This window comes from Dipodomys ordii, unplaced genomic scaffold (genome assembly GCF_000151885.1).
Source record: "Dipodomys ordii isolate 6190 unplaced genomic scaffold, Dord_2.0 Scaffold1, whole genome shotgun sequence".
Taxonomy (NCBI): Eukaryota; Metazoa; Chordata; class Mammalia; order Rodentia; family Heteromyidae; genus Dipodomys; species Dipodomys ordii.
Genome location: NW_012267217.1, coordinates 67,147,556 through 67,161,202, shown reverse-complemented (window position 1 = coordinate 67,161,202; position 13,647 = coordinate 67,147,556). Strand labels below are relative to the sequence as shown.

The following is a 13,647-nucleotide window of genomic DNA, read 5'->3' as shown; positions in this document are numbered from 1 at the left end:
CACAGGTCTACAGTATCACAGGTCTACAGAACCACAGGTCTACAGAACCACAGGTGTGCATAAGCTCAGGGCTAGAGCTCTACAGGTCTATAAAACCTCAGATGTGCAGTACTGTCGGTCTACAGAACCACAGGTCTACAGAACCACATGTCTACAGAACCACAGGTCTACAGAACCACAGGCCTACAGTATCACAGGTCTACAGAACCACAGGTCTACAGAACCACAGGTCTACAGAACCACAGGTCTGCAGCACTTTGTGGTACTACAGGTTTATGGTACTACAGGTCTATAGAAATACAGATCTGCAGTAATACTTCATTAGGGTGGAACACATACAACAGTGCAGCATCACAGGGACACACAGGAACCCAGTCACCCCCAAACATCAGCACCCTGACTTAGCAGTCTGGATAAAACACAGAAATCTGTACATGTCACATACATGTGATTGAATGTGAATACAGCTGACAGACACATACAAAACAACCCACAGACTCTAGTCTTTTCACAGACATGCTAAATATTTACAAAACAACGTCCACATGCACACTTACAAAGAAGCTAATGACAGAGATCAAATGGTTAGAATTATTAGAGAATATTTTCTGGCCACAGTATAATCCAAGAGAAATCAGTAACAGACTTAATTTCTGAACCATCATGTTTAAAAATTAATAAGCACCTTCAAGTAAGTCCAAAGGGCAAGGAAGAATAACGACCAGACATTAGAAACTATTTGAGCTGATGAATTACAAAACCCTAGGACACACAGTTTAGCAGTCAAGGAACATGGAAACAGGCCAGAAATGAGCAGGGAAAACACCCCTCTCAAAAACTCAACAAAGGCTGGGTACTGGTGGCTTATGTCTGTAATCCTACTCAGGAGGATGTGATCTGAGGATCACAGTTCAAAGCCAGCCCAAGCAAGAAAGCCCACGAGACTCTTATTTCCAATTAATCAGCAAGAAGCCAAAAGTGGAGCTGTAGCTCAAATGGGAAGATGCCAGCCTTGAGCAAAAAGCCCAGAGACAGCACCTAGGCCCTGAGTTCAAGCCTTAGGACTGGTGTGTGCATGTGTGCACATGTGTACGTGCACACACGCACACACATGAATATGGAGTTCAAGTACTAAACAAAATGTTAGCAACTCAACTGCATATAAAAAGCTACCAGGATCGAGCTGCATTTATGCTGAGCATGCAATGCTGGCTTAACACCAAAGTGATCAGCTCAGGTCCAGCCGTTCTACCTTGGATGTACATCAGGGTACAGAGCAGCACCACTGACAACAGCCACGAGGTGGAAGCACCAGGCGCCCACTAAGAGATGAACGATGAAGAGGAAGGTAGCCACACGATGAACTATTGCTCCTTCTTAAATCCTCACCTAGACTACCTCACAGCCTTGAGGATGCTGTGCTAAATGAAAGAATAAAGACTGCGCCCTCCATCCTATTGGGGTACCCAGAGCCTTGGAATTCAGGGGGACAGGAAGTTGACCTGGTTGCCAGGGGGTGGGGATGGAGAATGGGGCACGGGAGAGCGGGAAGGGAGCACAGCAGAATGGATGTCCCTCGCCCAGCTGAACGGCATAGCAAGGAGATGGCAAACGTTATATGCTCTGAACGACACTTACAATGCTTGGGTAATTACACCCAAGGCAGTACAGCGAGGCACGAACGGAAGCCATTTCAGCGCCTTCAGAGACTACAGCAGCACCAACTGTGTGCTTGTTTTGTCTTGGTTCTTTGAGACAGGGTCTCTTTAGGCGGCCCAGGTTGGTGTGGAAAGTGCGATCTCCCGCCTCAGCTCCCCAGTGCTGGGGCTATAGGTGTGCACCACCACGCCTGGCTGGAGTTTTGTTTTTAAAATGTGGAAATAGCTGTTGCCACCAAGAGGCGCCTGAGCAGACCTGGACGCTGTGCTGTGTCCTGGCTGGGCTCCTGGACAGACAGACATGAAGGAAAGACAGGCCATCTGGAGGAAGGCAGGATTTTGTTTATAACATCGTGTCATTGTTAGGAACAGATGGAGCGGATGGGGGTCCCAGGCAGCGTACTGCAGTCTCTGTTTCTTAGCATCCCGAACCTGTTCTAAACTGCTTGAAATAAGGATCTATGTTAAACAGCAGGAGGGGAGCACATCTTCCCACATTTCCTGGAGGAGTGGAGGGAGATTTGACAGATGCGCGCGCATGAGGGCCTGGCCGCCGTCAGGTGTCCGACTGGATACTAGTTAATTCTCAGGAATTATTGTGGGTTGTTTTGTAGGTGTGATAATGGTTTGCGGTGTGATTTTAAAGAAGTACATGCCTCCCTGGAAGAGGTTTGCTAAAATATTTATGGATCAGATAATGTGAGGTCTCTGATTTCCCTCAGATAACTGGGTTTTATTTTTGGGGGGAGTGCTAGTTGTTGGGGATGAAGCCAGGACTTTTGTTGCCTTAAGGTAGCCCCAGCCCTCGGTTCACTCAACCAGTGGGGGTGGGGAGCTTCTGTGTGCTCTGGAGTCGGTAATGACAGGACTGAAGACGGCAGAGGTCCTGCCTGCCCCGGGGCCTGGGTTGCCGGTTATCTTCATGCTGGGAGCTAGGGGCTCCTCCGGAGTGTTGTGCTTGTGCAAAGATTTGGCTACTGAGGGACAACTTTGTGCCTGGGCCACCTTTTCAGGAGGAGCCGAGAGCCCCTCTTGCCACACCCCTGGACCCCTTCTCCTCCCCGGGCAGGTTTGCCATCACCCCCACCTCCAACCCTGTCTGGAGGGATATAAATTCTTAATTTCAAGCAGTTTAGAATATAGATTTATAGAAAAGTGGACAAGCCTCCCCCATAATTCACTTATGACCAAGACCCGATCGTACTTCCTTCTAGAGCTGGAGTGTGGCATGTGGAGAGGAGGCCCGGTGGAGAGGCTGCAGGGGACGGGGAGGTCAGGCCCTCCAGCCGCTGATGTGGGCGGAGCCAGGGTCTCCCTGGTGCCCGCGGCTGTGCAGGGCTCTGGGACTGCTCCTTGGGTGCCATCCCTTTACCTGACACCGCTGAGATTTGAGCACCTGGAACCGCAGCCACTGTGGGTTTGTGCTGAGCACAGTGTCCTCAGGCCACCCCTCCACGGTGCCCGGGACGGGCCTGGCCTGGACCAGGAGCTGCGGGCAGTGTCCATCACCTCTCAGCCTCTCTGCTGGGCTGAGGCAGCTACGGCTGCAGGGCTTTGGGAACCATGGAAGCCACACCATGGCCGTGAATGGGTCCCCGTAGGCACTGGGGGGCAGGGGCGGGGCCAGGCTCCTGGGGCGGGGACGGCCCTGCTGAGGCTGCGCAGTGGCCCCAGCTGCCTATCGCTGTCACCTGCTGAGCATCAGGCTACCACAGCAGACAGCACCCCTGCCCAAGCCGGGCTCACAGGTTGTTTTCAAGATAGGTGCATGAGTTGGCGGGGATTTGGATTCTAGCCAAGTGGCTGGGCCACTCACAGCACAGCCCCGTGGCTGGGGAGTCACCACGCCACGTCCCGAGCACAGGAGGTGTGACGCTTGGTGCTGCCTTCTGACCTTGAGCACATGCCGGGCCCACGGTGCCTCAGTTTACCCATGAGTGAAAGGGGAGAAGTAATACGTCTTGTATAGGGTTGCCTTGAAGGCTCAACAGCACACTTCAGGAGGAAGTGCTCAGCTTGGGGCACGCTCCTGACGGTGTAAGGGCCCCCAGCCCAACAGCCCTGAGGCGGCGTACCTCCATCTGCCCATTCTCTGCTGCGTCGTGGAGGGGGGTCCCACCCCACGAGTCTCTCATGATGGGGGCACCCAGCAGCAGCAGCCGGTCCAGAATGGGGGTGTGGCCACCCCGGGCGGCGAAGTGCAGAGCCGTGGCCCCCTCGTTATCCCGAGCAGTGAGGCTGATGTCGGTGAACGTGGCCTGGAAAGGGGGAGCGGAGAGCCGGTCTGCACAGGCCGCCTCGCCCAGGGAGAAGCCTGGGGACTCTGAGCACAGTGGGATTGTCTTCAGGGAAGTGGCCCCATCCCTGGGGAGCCGAGGGCCACCGTGGTTCAGTCCCCTGCGTCCTGTGACAAGGACGGCTAGCAGGAGCCCAATTGTTTTTAGCTGAAAATGCCACGGACCCAAATCTCAACCCACATAACTGCCACGTGCGGCCTTGGGGCCCTGCTTTGTGCAGTCGCCTCCTGACCATCCTGAGCTCTCCCCTATCCCCGCCTCACACCCCATCGCTCATCACCAGTGGACCCTCGGGACCCCAGTGACTCCCACCCCAAGCTCATCTTCCGTTGTGGAGGGGGAAGTACCCCCTGGCTCTGGCCTCTCAGTTCTCATGGCTTCCTCTGCAGAAGAGGTGGAGTGACTTGTCCAGGACTCTGAGGACATGTCTGGAGTGGCCAGGGCCATGGGGCACTGGTCACAGAGCACCTGGGGTCGCAAAGCCTGAGAGTGTCCACCAGACTCTTGGGAAAGACCAGGGAGGCCTCACTGCTGTGGGCTCTGTGGTCAGGGTCTAGTGCAGCCGTTCTGAGTGACCCAGCGCCTGGCGGCACCCAGGCCCACTGTCCACAGAGCTTTGACCCCCAGTGCATGCCCCCCCGGGGAGTCCTTACCAGCCAGACTACCAGTGAGTAGTGGCCGCGGGCCGCGGCAGCGTGCAGCGCGCTCATACCGTCCAGGGCGCGCAGGCGCACGTCGGCACCGCAGTCCTTCACCAGGAACTGTGCCAGGTGCAGGTGGCCCTCCTGGCAGGCCAAGTAGAGCGGGGAGGCCCCACTGCGGGTCCGCTGGTTCACGCCGCTGCAGGGGGAGAGCGTCAGCGGGCTGGTGCCCACATCCATGCCAGCAGGGCTGGGCTGGCAAGCCGCCGCTCTGTCCTCTGGCTGCCGCTGGCCCCGTGTGCCCGCCGTCCCCCATGACCAGCTGTGGGGAGGGCAGCCTCCCACCCGAGGTGGCTCATCTGGACTTCACGCCTGACCTCTGAGCGTTACACACTGTTTCCCAACTCCTTCCAGCTGCTGTCCAGGGCTTTGGAGCCCGCACAAGGGGCTCCTTTCCTTTGCCTGGGCTCAGGTACCCCACATAGATTATTGGAGGGTCATAATCTTGCCCCCGTGGGGACACAGAGCTGACCCTTGCCAGGGTCCCCAGGGTCTCGGAGTCCCTCCGCTGCTCTCCAGGTGCCCTGAGCTGCCGGGGGAGGCGGAGCCCCAGCCCGCTGTGCCCTGCTCGCCCAGGCACCCGGAGGGGAGGAATCCAGAGTGAGCGGCTGGGGTGTCCTTGGGCCCAGGGGCTGACCAAGCCCCTGCCCCCCACCTGCTTGTCACCCTCTGGCTTCAGACTCACTGGGCCATCTGCAGCCACACACCTGGGCTCGCTGGCCCTTCTCAGCGCACCTTCCCCAGGTCCAGGGCCCTGAGGAGAGGGCCACGCTCTCACCTGCTGTGGGCCACGGTCAGCAGCTTCAGACAGGTCAGGTCCCCGCTGACGGCGGCGTGGTGCAGCGGCAGCGCCCCCTCCTGTGTCTCCAGCGTGGCCGCGTGGCCCTCCCGCAGCAGCCACTCCACCACCGTGGGGTGTCCGAAGCGCGCGGCCAGGTGCAGCGGCGACACGCCAGATGCGTCTTGGTCCTGCACAGAGCAGCAGGGCGGGGAGCTGGTGGCAGGCTGCCAGCGCCAGCTGCCCGAGGCTGCTCTCCATGGTGGGCCGGGGCACCATGCCAGAGAAGAGGTGGGCCCAGCCAGGCCGTGGTCTTAGGCATCCACATGCTGGGGCCCCTCCCGCCCCAAGGCCCAGTCCCCCTCCCACTCAGCCAAGCCACTGTGGCCTCCTGCTCAGCCCTCAGTGGGAAAGGCCAGGGGGCACATCTCTGCAGGTGGCAGCTCCCGCCTGGGGAGCGCTGCCTGAGGGCGCTGTGCGTGGACAGGTGGGCGCCGATGGAGGCCCAGGCGCAGGTGCTGTGGCGGCCTGGGGGCCCCGGCCACCGTGCCTGCCCTGTGCTCCGCGAGCGAGGCCGGCGCCGTGGCCCAGGGCCTCCTCCGCCCTCTTCCCACCACACAGGCGACGCACAGAGGTCACAGTTGCCTACGTCAGCTAAGAGCGCACTTCTTTTTGGACCATGTCACCCAGGGGCTTTCTCTCGCAGGATGTGTGCACGGGGGAGCTGGGCACACCGGACGGGACGGGCACTGACGCTCACCTGCCCCACAGCCCACCTGTGCCACGGGGGCCCCAGCTCCTGTGCGGAGTCCCTCTGCACCTCTGCATTGCTGGGCCCTTTGGGAAAGAGGCCCTGTGGACCACCTCTGACCAGAGACACTGGTGAGACCGCACCGGGAAGGCTGGCAAGTTCAGGCTGAGGGAGGGAAGTGGAGGAGCCAAAACGGTTCCCCAGCCTCGGCCTGGTGGGCATGCAAACCAAGCCAAATGGTGTCAACACAGCTTGGAATCCACACAGGCCTTGGTGGGAGGAGGCAGAGGTACCTGAGGAAAGCACAGCCTGGAGCCACGAGGCTGGGGCCAGACGTGGGCCTGCCCTCCCTTGTTCCGCCCTGGCTGCCTGGTTCCTGCTCACCTGCAGCCCGCAGCCCCCGTCTCGGACCAGCCAGCGCAGCTCAGCCAGGTTGCCCGTGGCGGCAGCGTCGTGCACCGGTGTGGCCCCGTTGTGGGCCTGCTGGTTGCTGGGCAGCTTGGCTCGCTCCACCAGGAACTTGACACAGTCCAGGTGGCCAGCTCGGGTGGCATGGTGCACCAGGCCAGCCCCCAGGGCATCGGTGATGCCCGGGCCCAGGGCACCGGCCTCCAGCAGCCGCTCCAAGGTGGCCACGTCCCCATCCCTGGAGGCCACCAGTGCCTGCCGCTCCTCCATCCTCTGGGACTGGCTCTTGGTGGAGGCTGTGCAGAGGCTGACAGGGCTTCCTGTTTCAGGCGTGGACGCGGCAGCCATCTCTGGTTACCCGATAACAGTGCGCAGGGCAGATGGGAGGCAGTCACGGGGCGGCGGGGGCGGGGGGTGGGGGACAGGTCCTGGGGATCGGCTCTACCCAAGCCACTCCTGGGGGGGCTAGGTGCCTGGGCTGTGGAGTATGGAATGGGTAAGTCTTGGGAAAGGACCACCGTGAGCCGGCAGGAACCAGCCAGCTCATGAGAGGCTGGCCGGCCCAGGCTGTCTTCAACTGGAAACTCCTCTTCCCGGCAGCGTCTCTGTCACCTGTAGAGCCAGGTGAGAGCAAGCCGTACCATGTTCTCATTCTTGGCCTGGGCCGGGTCTCTGCCACCTGGAGGGCCGTAGATCTAGACAGCACAGGCTCCTGAGCCCGCATGGCCGGCCCTGTGTAGGCACAGCTCCAAGGGGCACAGGAAGTCTTCTCTGTTCTCACAAAAGAATGGATCCACCCATGGTATGATTGGAAGAACTTGTTCTGTTAGGGTCAAAATGTCAGCTGGCATCACCCACAAGGGGGCCTCCTGCTTCCTGGGACATCACCCCTGGGAGGCCTGCTGGCCCCGGGGGACTAGACATCTGCATCTGGCTCTTGACTGCCCGCACACCGGACACTAGGTGTGTCCAGGTTGCTGGACAGGGGGCCTTCAAGGTGAGCCTGAGGGTGTCAGGCGTAGCCCCTCTAGCCAGCCATGGCATCTCTTTCCAGATTGTTCTCTTTGCTGTTCTTTAAAATTTGTTTTTAGCTTTAATTAGTTGAGATGTTCATTTTTCTATGCAAAGCATCATCTGCACCCCCATCGTCATCCCCATCCCTCTCCTCCCCTCCTCCTCCCAGGTCCCGCATGGTTCTTGGCTGGGGAAGTCAGGGCCAGCCGGCCACAGCCTCTCCCAGAGGCTGCAGGGCGGCGCTGTGGAGCCCTGCTCTCTAGGGCTCAGCATGGGTCTATTCTGCTGCCTATTGTTACCAGCAGCTGCCACCTAGGCTCAGCCCCCCTCCCCCACCCCCCACGCAGGCTCAGGTGTCACACACACACACACACACACACACTCTCTCTCTCTCTCTCTTTCTCTCTCTCTCTCTCTCTCTCCAGCCTGGAGGGAAAACCCAAGACATCCAAGCAAGTGTGGAAATCTTTAATTAGTTCATGTAATTTCTGACAATTGTTTTCCTCGGCGCCTTCATGGACTTACTTCCTATACCTTACTTAAAAAGCGCATAGTGAGAAGTTATTCCCTGACAGTCATTTTTGTATAACTACCAGTCACTTATCCTTTTGCAGTAAAACGAAAGTGGGGAGAGGTTAGGGGAATCTGACTCCCTCTCAGGAATGACCCAGGGGCTGTGCATGCACACAGCCCAGACCAGCGAGGGTCGAGTCCCATCCCAAGTAAATGAGCAGAAGGAGCCGCTGGGAAGGGCTGGAAGGCAGCGGGAATGGGCCGGTGGCAGGAGTGGCAGGAGCGGAGCGCCGTCTGGAGGATGGCAGATCCGATGGCAGGATGGCAGGAGCGGCAGCAGTCACCACCGCGGGAGGCGGGGTGGAGGCGCGGGGTGGAGGCGTCACTGTCCTCAGGCAGGAGAAGGGTTAAGATGGGCCCCAGAGAGAGCACTCTACCTGAGAGCCCATGCGCCACGCAAAAAGCGAGTTTCCTATTTCACGACAGCAGCAAATTCATGGCAATGGATTATGAAGATCTGGATTTTGTCTCCTAGGTAAACCACCACCTTCCAGGAAGAGGGGTCCCGACGGGCCGGTCCCACTCCCAGGAGGGGCTGTGGACGAGTCCCAGTGATTCATATCCAGTGGCTTCTGGCAGCGATTGACAAGAAGAGAATCCTATGTGGGCACTGGTGCCCTGGGGCTGTGAGGGCACAGGGTCTATGTGGCAGGAGGAGAAAAAGCACACAGGTGCCCCAGCCCCAGCGCCCAGGGCAGAGCGAAGATCCAGAGACGTGAGCCGCCCAGGGCAGAGCGAAGATCCAGAGACGAGAGCCGCCCAGGGCAGCCGCCCAGAGGCTCAGGTGCGGCCTGGGGACCTGAGGGGCTTCCTCTGGCGAGTGGCCCCCAGAGCCAGGGCAGCTGCTGGCCCTAGGCCTGGCCCTCCAGGCGGGCCACGGCCTGCTTCAGGTCCTGCACGACCAGGTCCACCTCGGCCGTGGTGGTGGCTCGGCCCACGCTGAGCCGGAGCGCGTTCCTGGCCACGTCGAAGGGGATGCCACAGCTCATCAGCACGGGGGACGGCCTGCGGGGTGGGGGGTAGCAGGGGGCACCGTCAGCGGCCCGTGTGCACCTTGGACCCCTCCTCTGGGCCAGTCCTCCTGTTGGGGTGGTGTGAACCCAGTGGGCCTGGCTGCGTGTCCCCCATTCCTGTTCCTCCCGTGTCAGGAGGACACAGAAGCCTCCGGAGGCCTGAGCCTGAGGGGTCACTGACCCCTCGTCCCTCCCAGGTGCTGCCGCCACCCCGCGCGCTTACACAGCCAAGCCCCAGACCCTTCACCCACATGCCTCAGTTTCCTCCTCTGAGAAACGGGTCCGCTTGTGTGGGGTCATGGTGAGTGGTCCCTCAGCACTCCACTGGTGACTGTCTTCCCCCCACCCGCAGCTCCCTCCGGTGGCTGCATGTGGGGCTCCTGGCCCTGCGGGCCTGCCTCCAGGAGCTGGGCCCCACGCAGCTCACAACGCTGCCAACTCTGGGCCTCTGCGGCCACTGGCTGCCCATCTCAGCGCTGCTCTCCCCAGAGTCTGCTCCTTCGTGGGTCGACATCTGCCACAGGTACCCACCCCACAGTGGGCCTGATACGCAGGTCCCTGATGCCCAGCCCCACCACCTCCACTGAGAGCTGGCTGTGCCCAGAGTACTCACTGGTCCCCTTGGTCCGAGTGGCATGAAGCCCCCACACTGGCCAGCAGCGTCTGGCACTGGGCAAGCACCATGCAGCCTGCAAAGACAGCATGCACCCTGAGCCGCCCTCCTCCTCCCTCCCCACCTGCTCCTCCCCACTCCTCCCCGGCCCTGTTTCCCCTACTCAAGCTACCCAGAAAGTTCCAGCTAGGCAGAGCTAGGCACCCAGGAAAACATGGCCCCAGGCCTGGCTGCTGAACAGCTGACACTTCTTAGTCCCGGCAGCCTTGACAGTGGGATCTCTATGCAATCAACCCAATGTCTCGCTTAACAGATTACGGCCCGATGGTATTTGCATCTGAGCCTGCTTTCACGCAGGCCAGGGCCCTCTTCATGCAGACGCTGCCCTCCTCTCTCACACGCACAGGGACTAACTTTCTAAAAGCCACTGATTGCTGGCATAGACCTGCTGTGTTTCAACCAACACGGATCACCAGTGATCACAGAAGGGCCGATGGAGATGACTTTCCACAGCAGGCCATCCGGCCAGGGGAGGGGCAGCCCTGCTCTTCCAGGCCCGTGAGAACAGGTCTCACCGCCAGGCATCTTTGTCAAAAGCCACTTGCGGATGTGCACAGACCCGGAGGGCCGATGCAGCTGCGCACCCGAGGAATCATGGGCCACACGTCCCGGGGTGGGCGTCCCAGGAGCCCATGACACCTGCGGACGTGCAGCCGCCCTCATTCCTAGCCAGCTGGTGAAACGGTCTTGCCTCTGCTTTCCCCTCTCGAAAGGGTATACAATGATGAACGAAATCAGATCAGCTCATTTAAACGGGCTGATTTTCTGTCGCTTTCTAACAGTTAGTGACTGCTGTGGAAAACCAGAGCTCCATGCTCAGGGCAACTGGGAGAAGCACAGGTCTGCAAAGCTGCTGCCAGCGACCAGAGCCTCCGGGGGCCTCGGCCAGCCGCACCTCAGCCCACGGGGGCCGGGCCTCACCCAGGCTGGGTGCAGCTGTGCTCACGCCAGCACACGCCCAGCTCACAACACAAGCAGCATTGTCCTCTGGACAGCTGCTGGCTCAGACACAAGTTCATGAGTCAAAGTACACACCACAGAGCTCGGGTCAGGGCAGGCCGTTACCTTGAAGCTGGGGTCCCCGGATGGAAAAGTTGCAGGTGTTGGGCAGCCGCTCTGTCCCTGGAAAGCGGCTGTTCAAATGGATTCTCTTACCAAATTCTGCCTGAAAAAAAAAACACAACCAAATGACAGTTCATGATAGCGTCAGAGACACCCCACCTGGTCCAGCAACTAAATGCTAAACAATCCATCTCTGGGAAACAATTTCAATCTGAAAATATTTACCTCTCAATAAGCATCTACCGATAATAGCTGAGAGTGCCAACACGGGACAAGTCCTGTCCTGAACTCAGACTCTGCAGACACCCCTGAGTGTCTCGGCTCTGGCAGGCTCCCTCTCACCCATGAAGGCTGGCTTACTCACTCCCAGCCTTGTGAGGACTGCTGACCCGGCTCCTCCCTTCCCTCACGTGGCACTCTACTGGCCAGTTCATTCACAAGGACAAACCCGCGTGGCCACCGTGGGCCGGGCGCCCTGCACTCACCAGCAGCCTCTCCTCCAGGTAATCGCGGACATGCCTCATGTGGGCCTCGTACGCCTCGCAGTGCTCGGTCACCAGCTCGGCAGCCTGGGGACATGGGGACAGAATGCTGCTGGAAGCCGAGCCTGGAGGCAAAGCCGGGGGCCAGGGCAGCCCAGGCAGCACACTGGCTCTGCCCGGTCACCATCGACCCTCTGCAGGGCAGCGGTGACCAGCAGCCCCTCCTCGATGGCACCAAGCACCCAAGCCCCAGGGGAGCCCGAATACTAAGGAATGCCCACGCCTGAGCGGGCAAGACCAGGGGTTACGTTACACGTGTGAGCTGCCCCACACTCTCGTCTTGCAGGTGGCACACCCCTTGGGGTGGTGTGACCCCAGGACACAGTGAGTGAAGTCTGGAGCTGGGGTAGCCCCCAGGCATGAAGCCTGTGGGCTGCAGGTCTGCTTCACCATCTGGCTTAGTTTCTGGGGACGCAGCCTTGGCCACAGAGCTACAGCGGGGTCAGGGGTGGGGCCTGAGCCCCAAGGGACCGTGCTGCCCAGCAGGCGTGGGGCCTCGGGTCCCATCCCCAGAACTGCAGAAGAATAAGGTTTCGAATATTCTAGATCAAGACGTGTTTGTTCGTACTTTCTTTCATCCTGGGATACTGAGGCAGGGAGGGCCAAGTGCCAGCCCTTGTGGAGCTGAGGAGCCACACGCAGAGCCGGTGGCACACACACGTCAAAGCCTGAGGGAAAAGCCGTGTGGGGGCAGAGGCCCGTGCAGCCGGGAAGCAGCCCTGAGAAGCCCTGGTGCTGCTGGTGCCCCGCTTTCCTGCCACACACCTAATGTCTGCAGCCCCCAAGAAGCCCGGTGCCCCAGGAAGAAGAGCTGCCCAAGGGGCTGCACAGGCCATGGAGGCCCCACATCCCAGATCCACTAGGACCGGAAGTGCAGCCATGATGGCCCGCGGGAGCAAGCACACCTGCGGCCGCCCTGGTCACTAGAAAGGAGGCCAGGCACCACGGCTCACACTCGTACCCCTAGCTCCTCAAGAGGCTGAGACACGAGGGCTGAGGTTCAAAGCCAGCCCAGGCAGGAAAGTCCGTGAGACTCTGATCTCCAAGTAACCACCAAAAAGCTGGAAGTGGAGCCACGGCTCACGTAGTAGAGAGCCAGTCTTAGGCACAAAAGCTCAAGGACAGTGCCTGAGTTCAAGCCCTAGGGCTGGCTGGAGCACACGCACACACACACACACACACACACACATGCACACACACACACACACACACATGCACGTGCACACACGCACACAAACAAGGAGCCTTTCTGCTTTAAATCTAAGTGGATCCCCAAAGGTAGCTCTCGGGTCCATCGGGGAAATCCTTTGCTTATCCTCGTTGGTCACTCCTGGAATGTGACCTCTCCCCCCACCCTTCCGCCCCCAAGCCCAGGTCCCTGCTAGCGCTGACAGCAGACCAAGGCTGCCGGACTTACCTTCCCAAGGCCAGCGATCATGGGGGTGTTCTCTGTCCTGTAGGAGACAAGGGACCATGCAGAGGGAACAGATATGCAGGAGGAAGCCACACCGATGTCAGTATTATGTACAAAGTCACAGCTCTAAACAAACACTTCACAGTACTCCATGGCAGCTGCAGCCCCTGCCACCACCATTGACTTCCTATTAGTCCCAACCCAGGGACAGTCCACACAGCCTATCACAGACCGCACACCATCACAGCGTGGACAGTGACAATCTTATCTGCATTCTTTCTTTACCTGGAGAAAGCCTGTCTCCTTCTGTGTGCCTCTTTGGTCCCCCATTCCAAACCAGCACCCTGTTACACCCAGGCCCACTTGAAAACTGGAAGTGGCGCTGTTGCTCAGGTGGTAAAGTGCTCGCCTTGAGCTGAATAGCTGAGGGACAGCGCCCAGGCCCAGAGTTCAAGCCCCATGACCAACCAAAAAAAAACCAAAAAACAAATTACTGGAAAGAATTCTTCTTCTTGCTTTCTGGTAGACCATGAATAGAAATGGCATTTCTTTTAATCATGACGTAGAATTCCCTAGAGAAACCATCTGGGGGGCTGGGAAGGTGGCTCAGCGGTAGAGCGCTTGCTTTGCAATGCATGAGGCCCTGGGTTCGATTCCTCAGCACCACATAAGCAAAAAGAAAAAAAAAGCCGGAAGTAGCGCTGTGGCTCAAGTGGTAGAGCGCTAGCCTTGAGCTGAAGAGCTGAGGGACAGCGCCCAGGCC

The 13,647-nt window shown here is 59.2% G+C and overlaps 2 protein-coding genes and 1 long non-coding RNA gene across 3 annotated transcripts in view; 1 reads left to right on the top strand and 2 right to left on the bottom strand.

Annotated features, from left to right (window-relative positions):
• Espnl (espin-like) overlaps positions 1-6,863 on the bottom strand; it is a 30,233-nt gene extending 23,370 nt beyond the window's left edge. The window contains exons 1-4 of the mRNA XM_013012088.1: positions 6,570-6,863; positions 5,435-5,625; positions 4,609-4,795; positions 3,734-3,916 (exon numbers count right to left, since the gene is read on the bottom strand). Coding sequence (XP_012867542.1) covers positions 3,734-3,916; positions 4,609-4,795; positions 5,435-5,625; positions 6,570-6,863 — 855 coding nt within the window. The remainder of the gene's footprint in view (positions 1-3,733; positions 3,917-4,608; positions 4,796-5,434; positions 5,626-6,569) is intronic.
• LOC105982487 overlaps positions 1-8,907 on the top strand; it is a 19,564-nt gene extending 10,657 nt beyond the window's left edge. The window contains exons 2-3 of the long non-coding RNA XR_001174889.1: positions 102-108; positions 8,833-8,907. This is a non-coding gene — a long non-coding RNA (uncharacterized LOC105982487). The remainder of the gene's footprint in view (positions 1-101; positions 109-8,832) is intronic.
• The window catches only part of Scly (selenocysteine lyase), a 23,100-nt gene continuing 18,360 nt past the window's right edge, over positions 8,908-13,647 (bottom strand). Inside the window, exons 8-12 of the mRNA XM_013012103.1 lie at positions 12,888-12,924; positions 11,414-11,497; positions 10,932-11,031; positions 9,807-9,882; positions 8,908-9,185 (exon numbers count right to left, since the gene is read on the bottom strand). Coding sequence (XP_012867557.1) covers positions 9,032-9,185; positions 9,807-9,882; positions 10,932-11,031; positions 11,414-11,497; positions 12,888-12,924 — 451 coding nt within the window. The 3' untranslated portion in view covers positions 8,908-9,031. The remainder of the gene's footprint in view (positions 9,186-9,806; positions 9,883-10,931; positions 11,032-11,413; positions 11,498-12,887; positions 12,925-13,647) is intronic.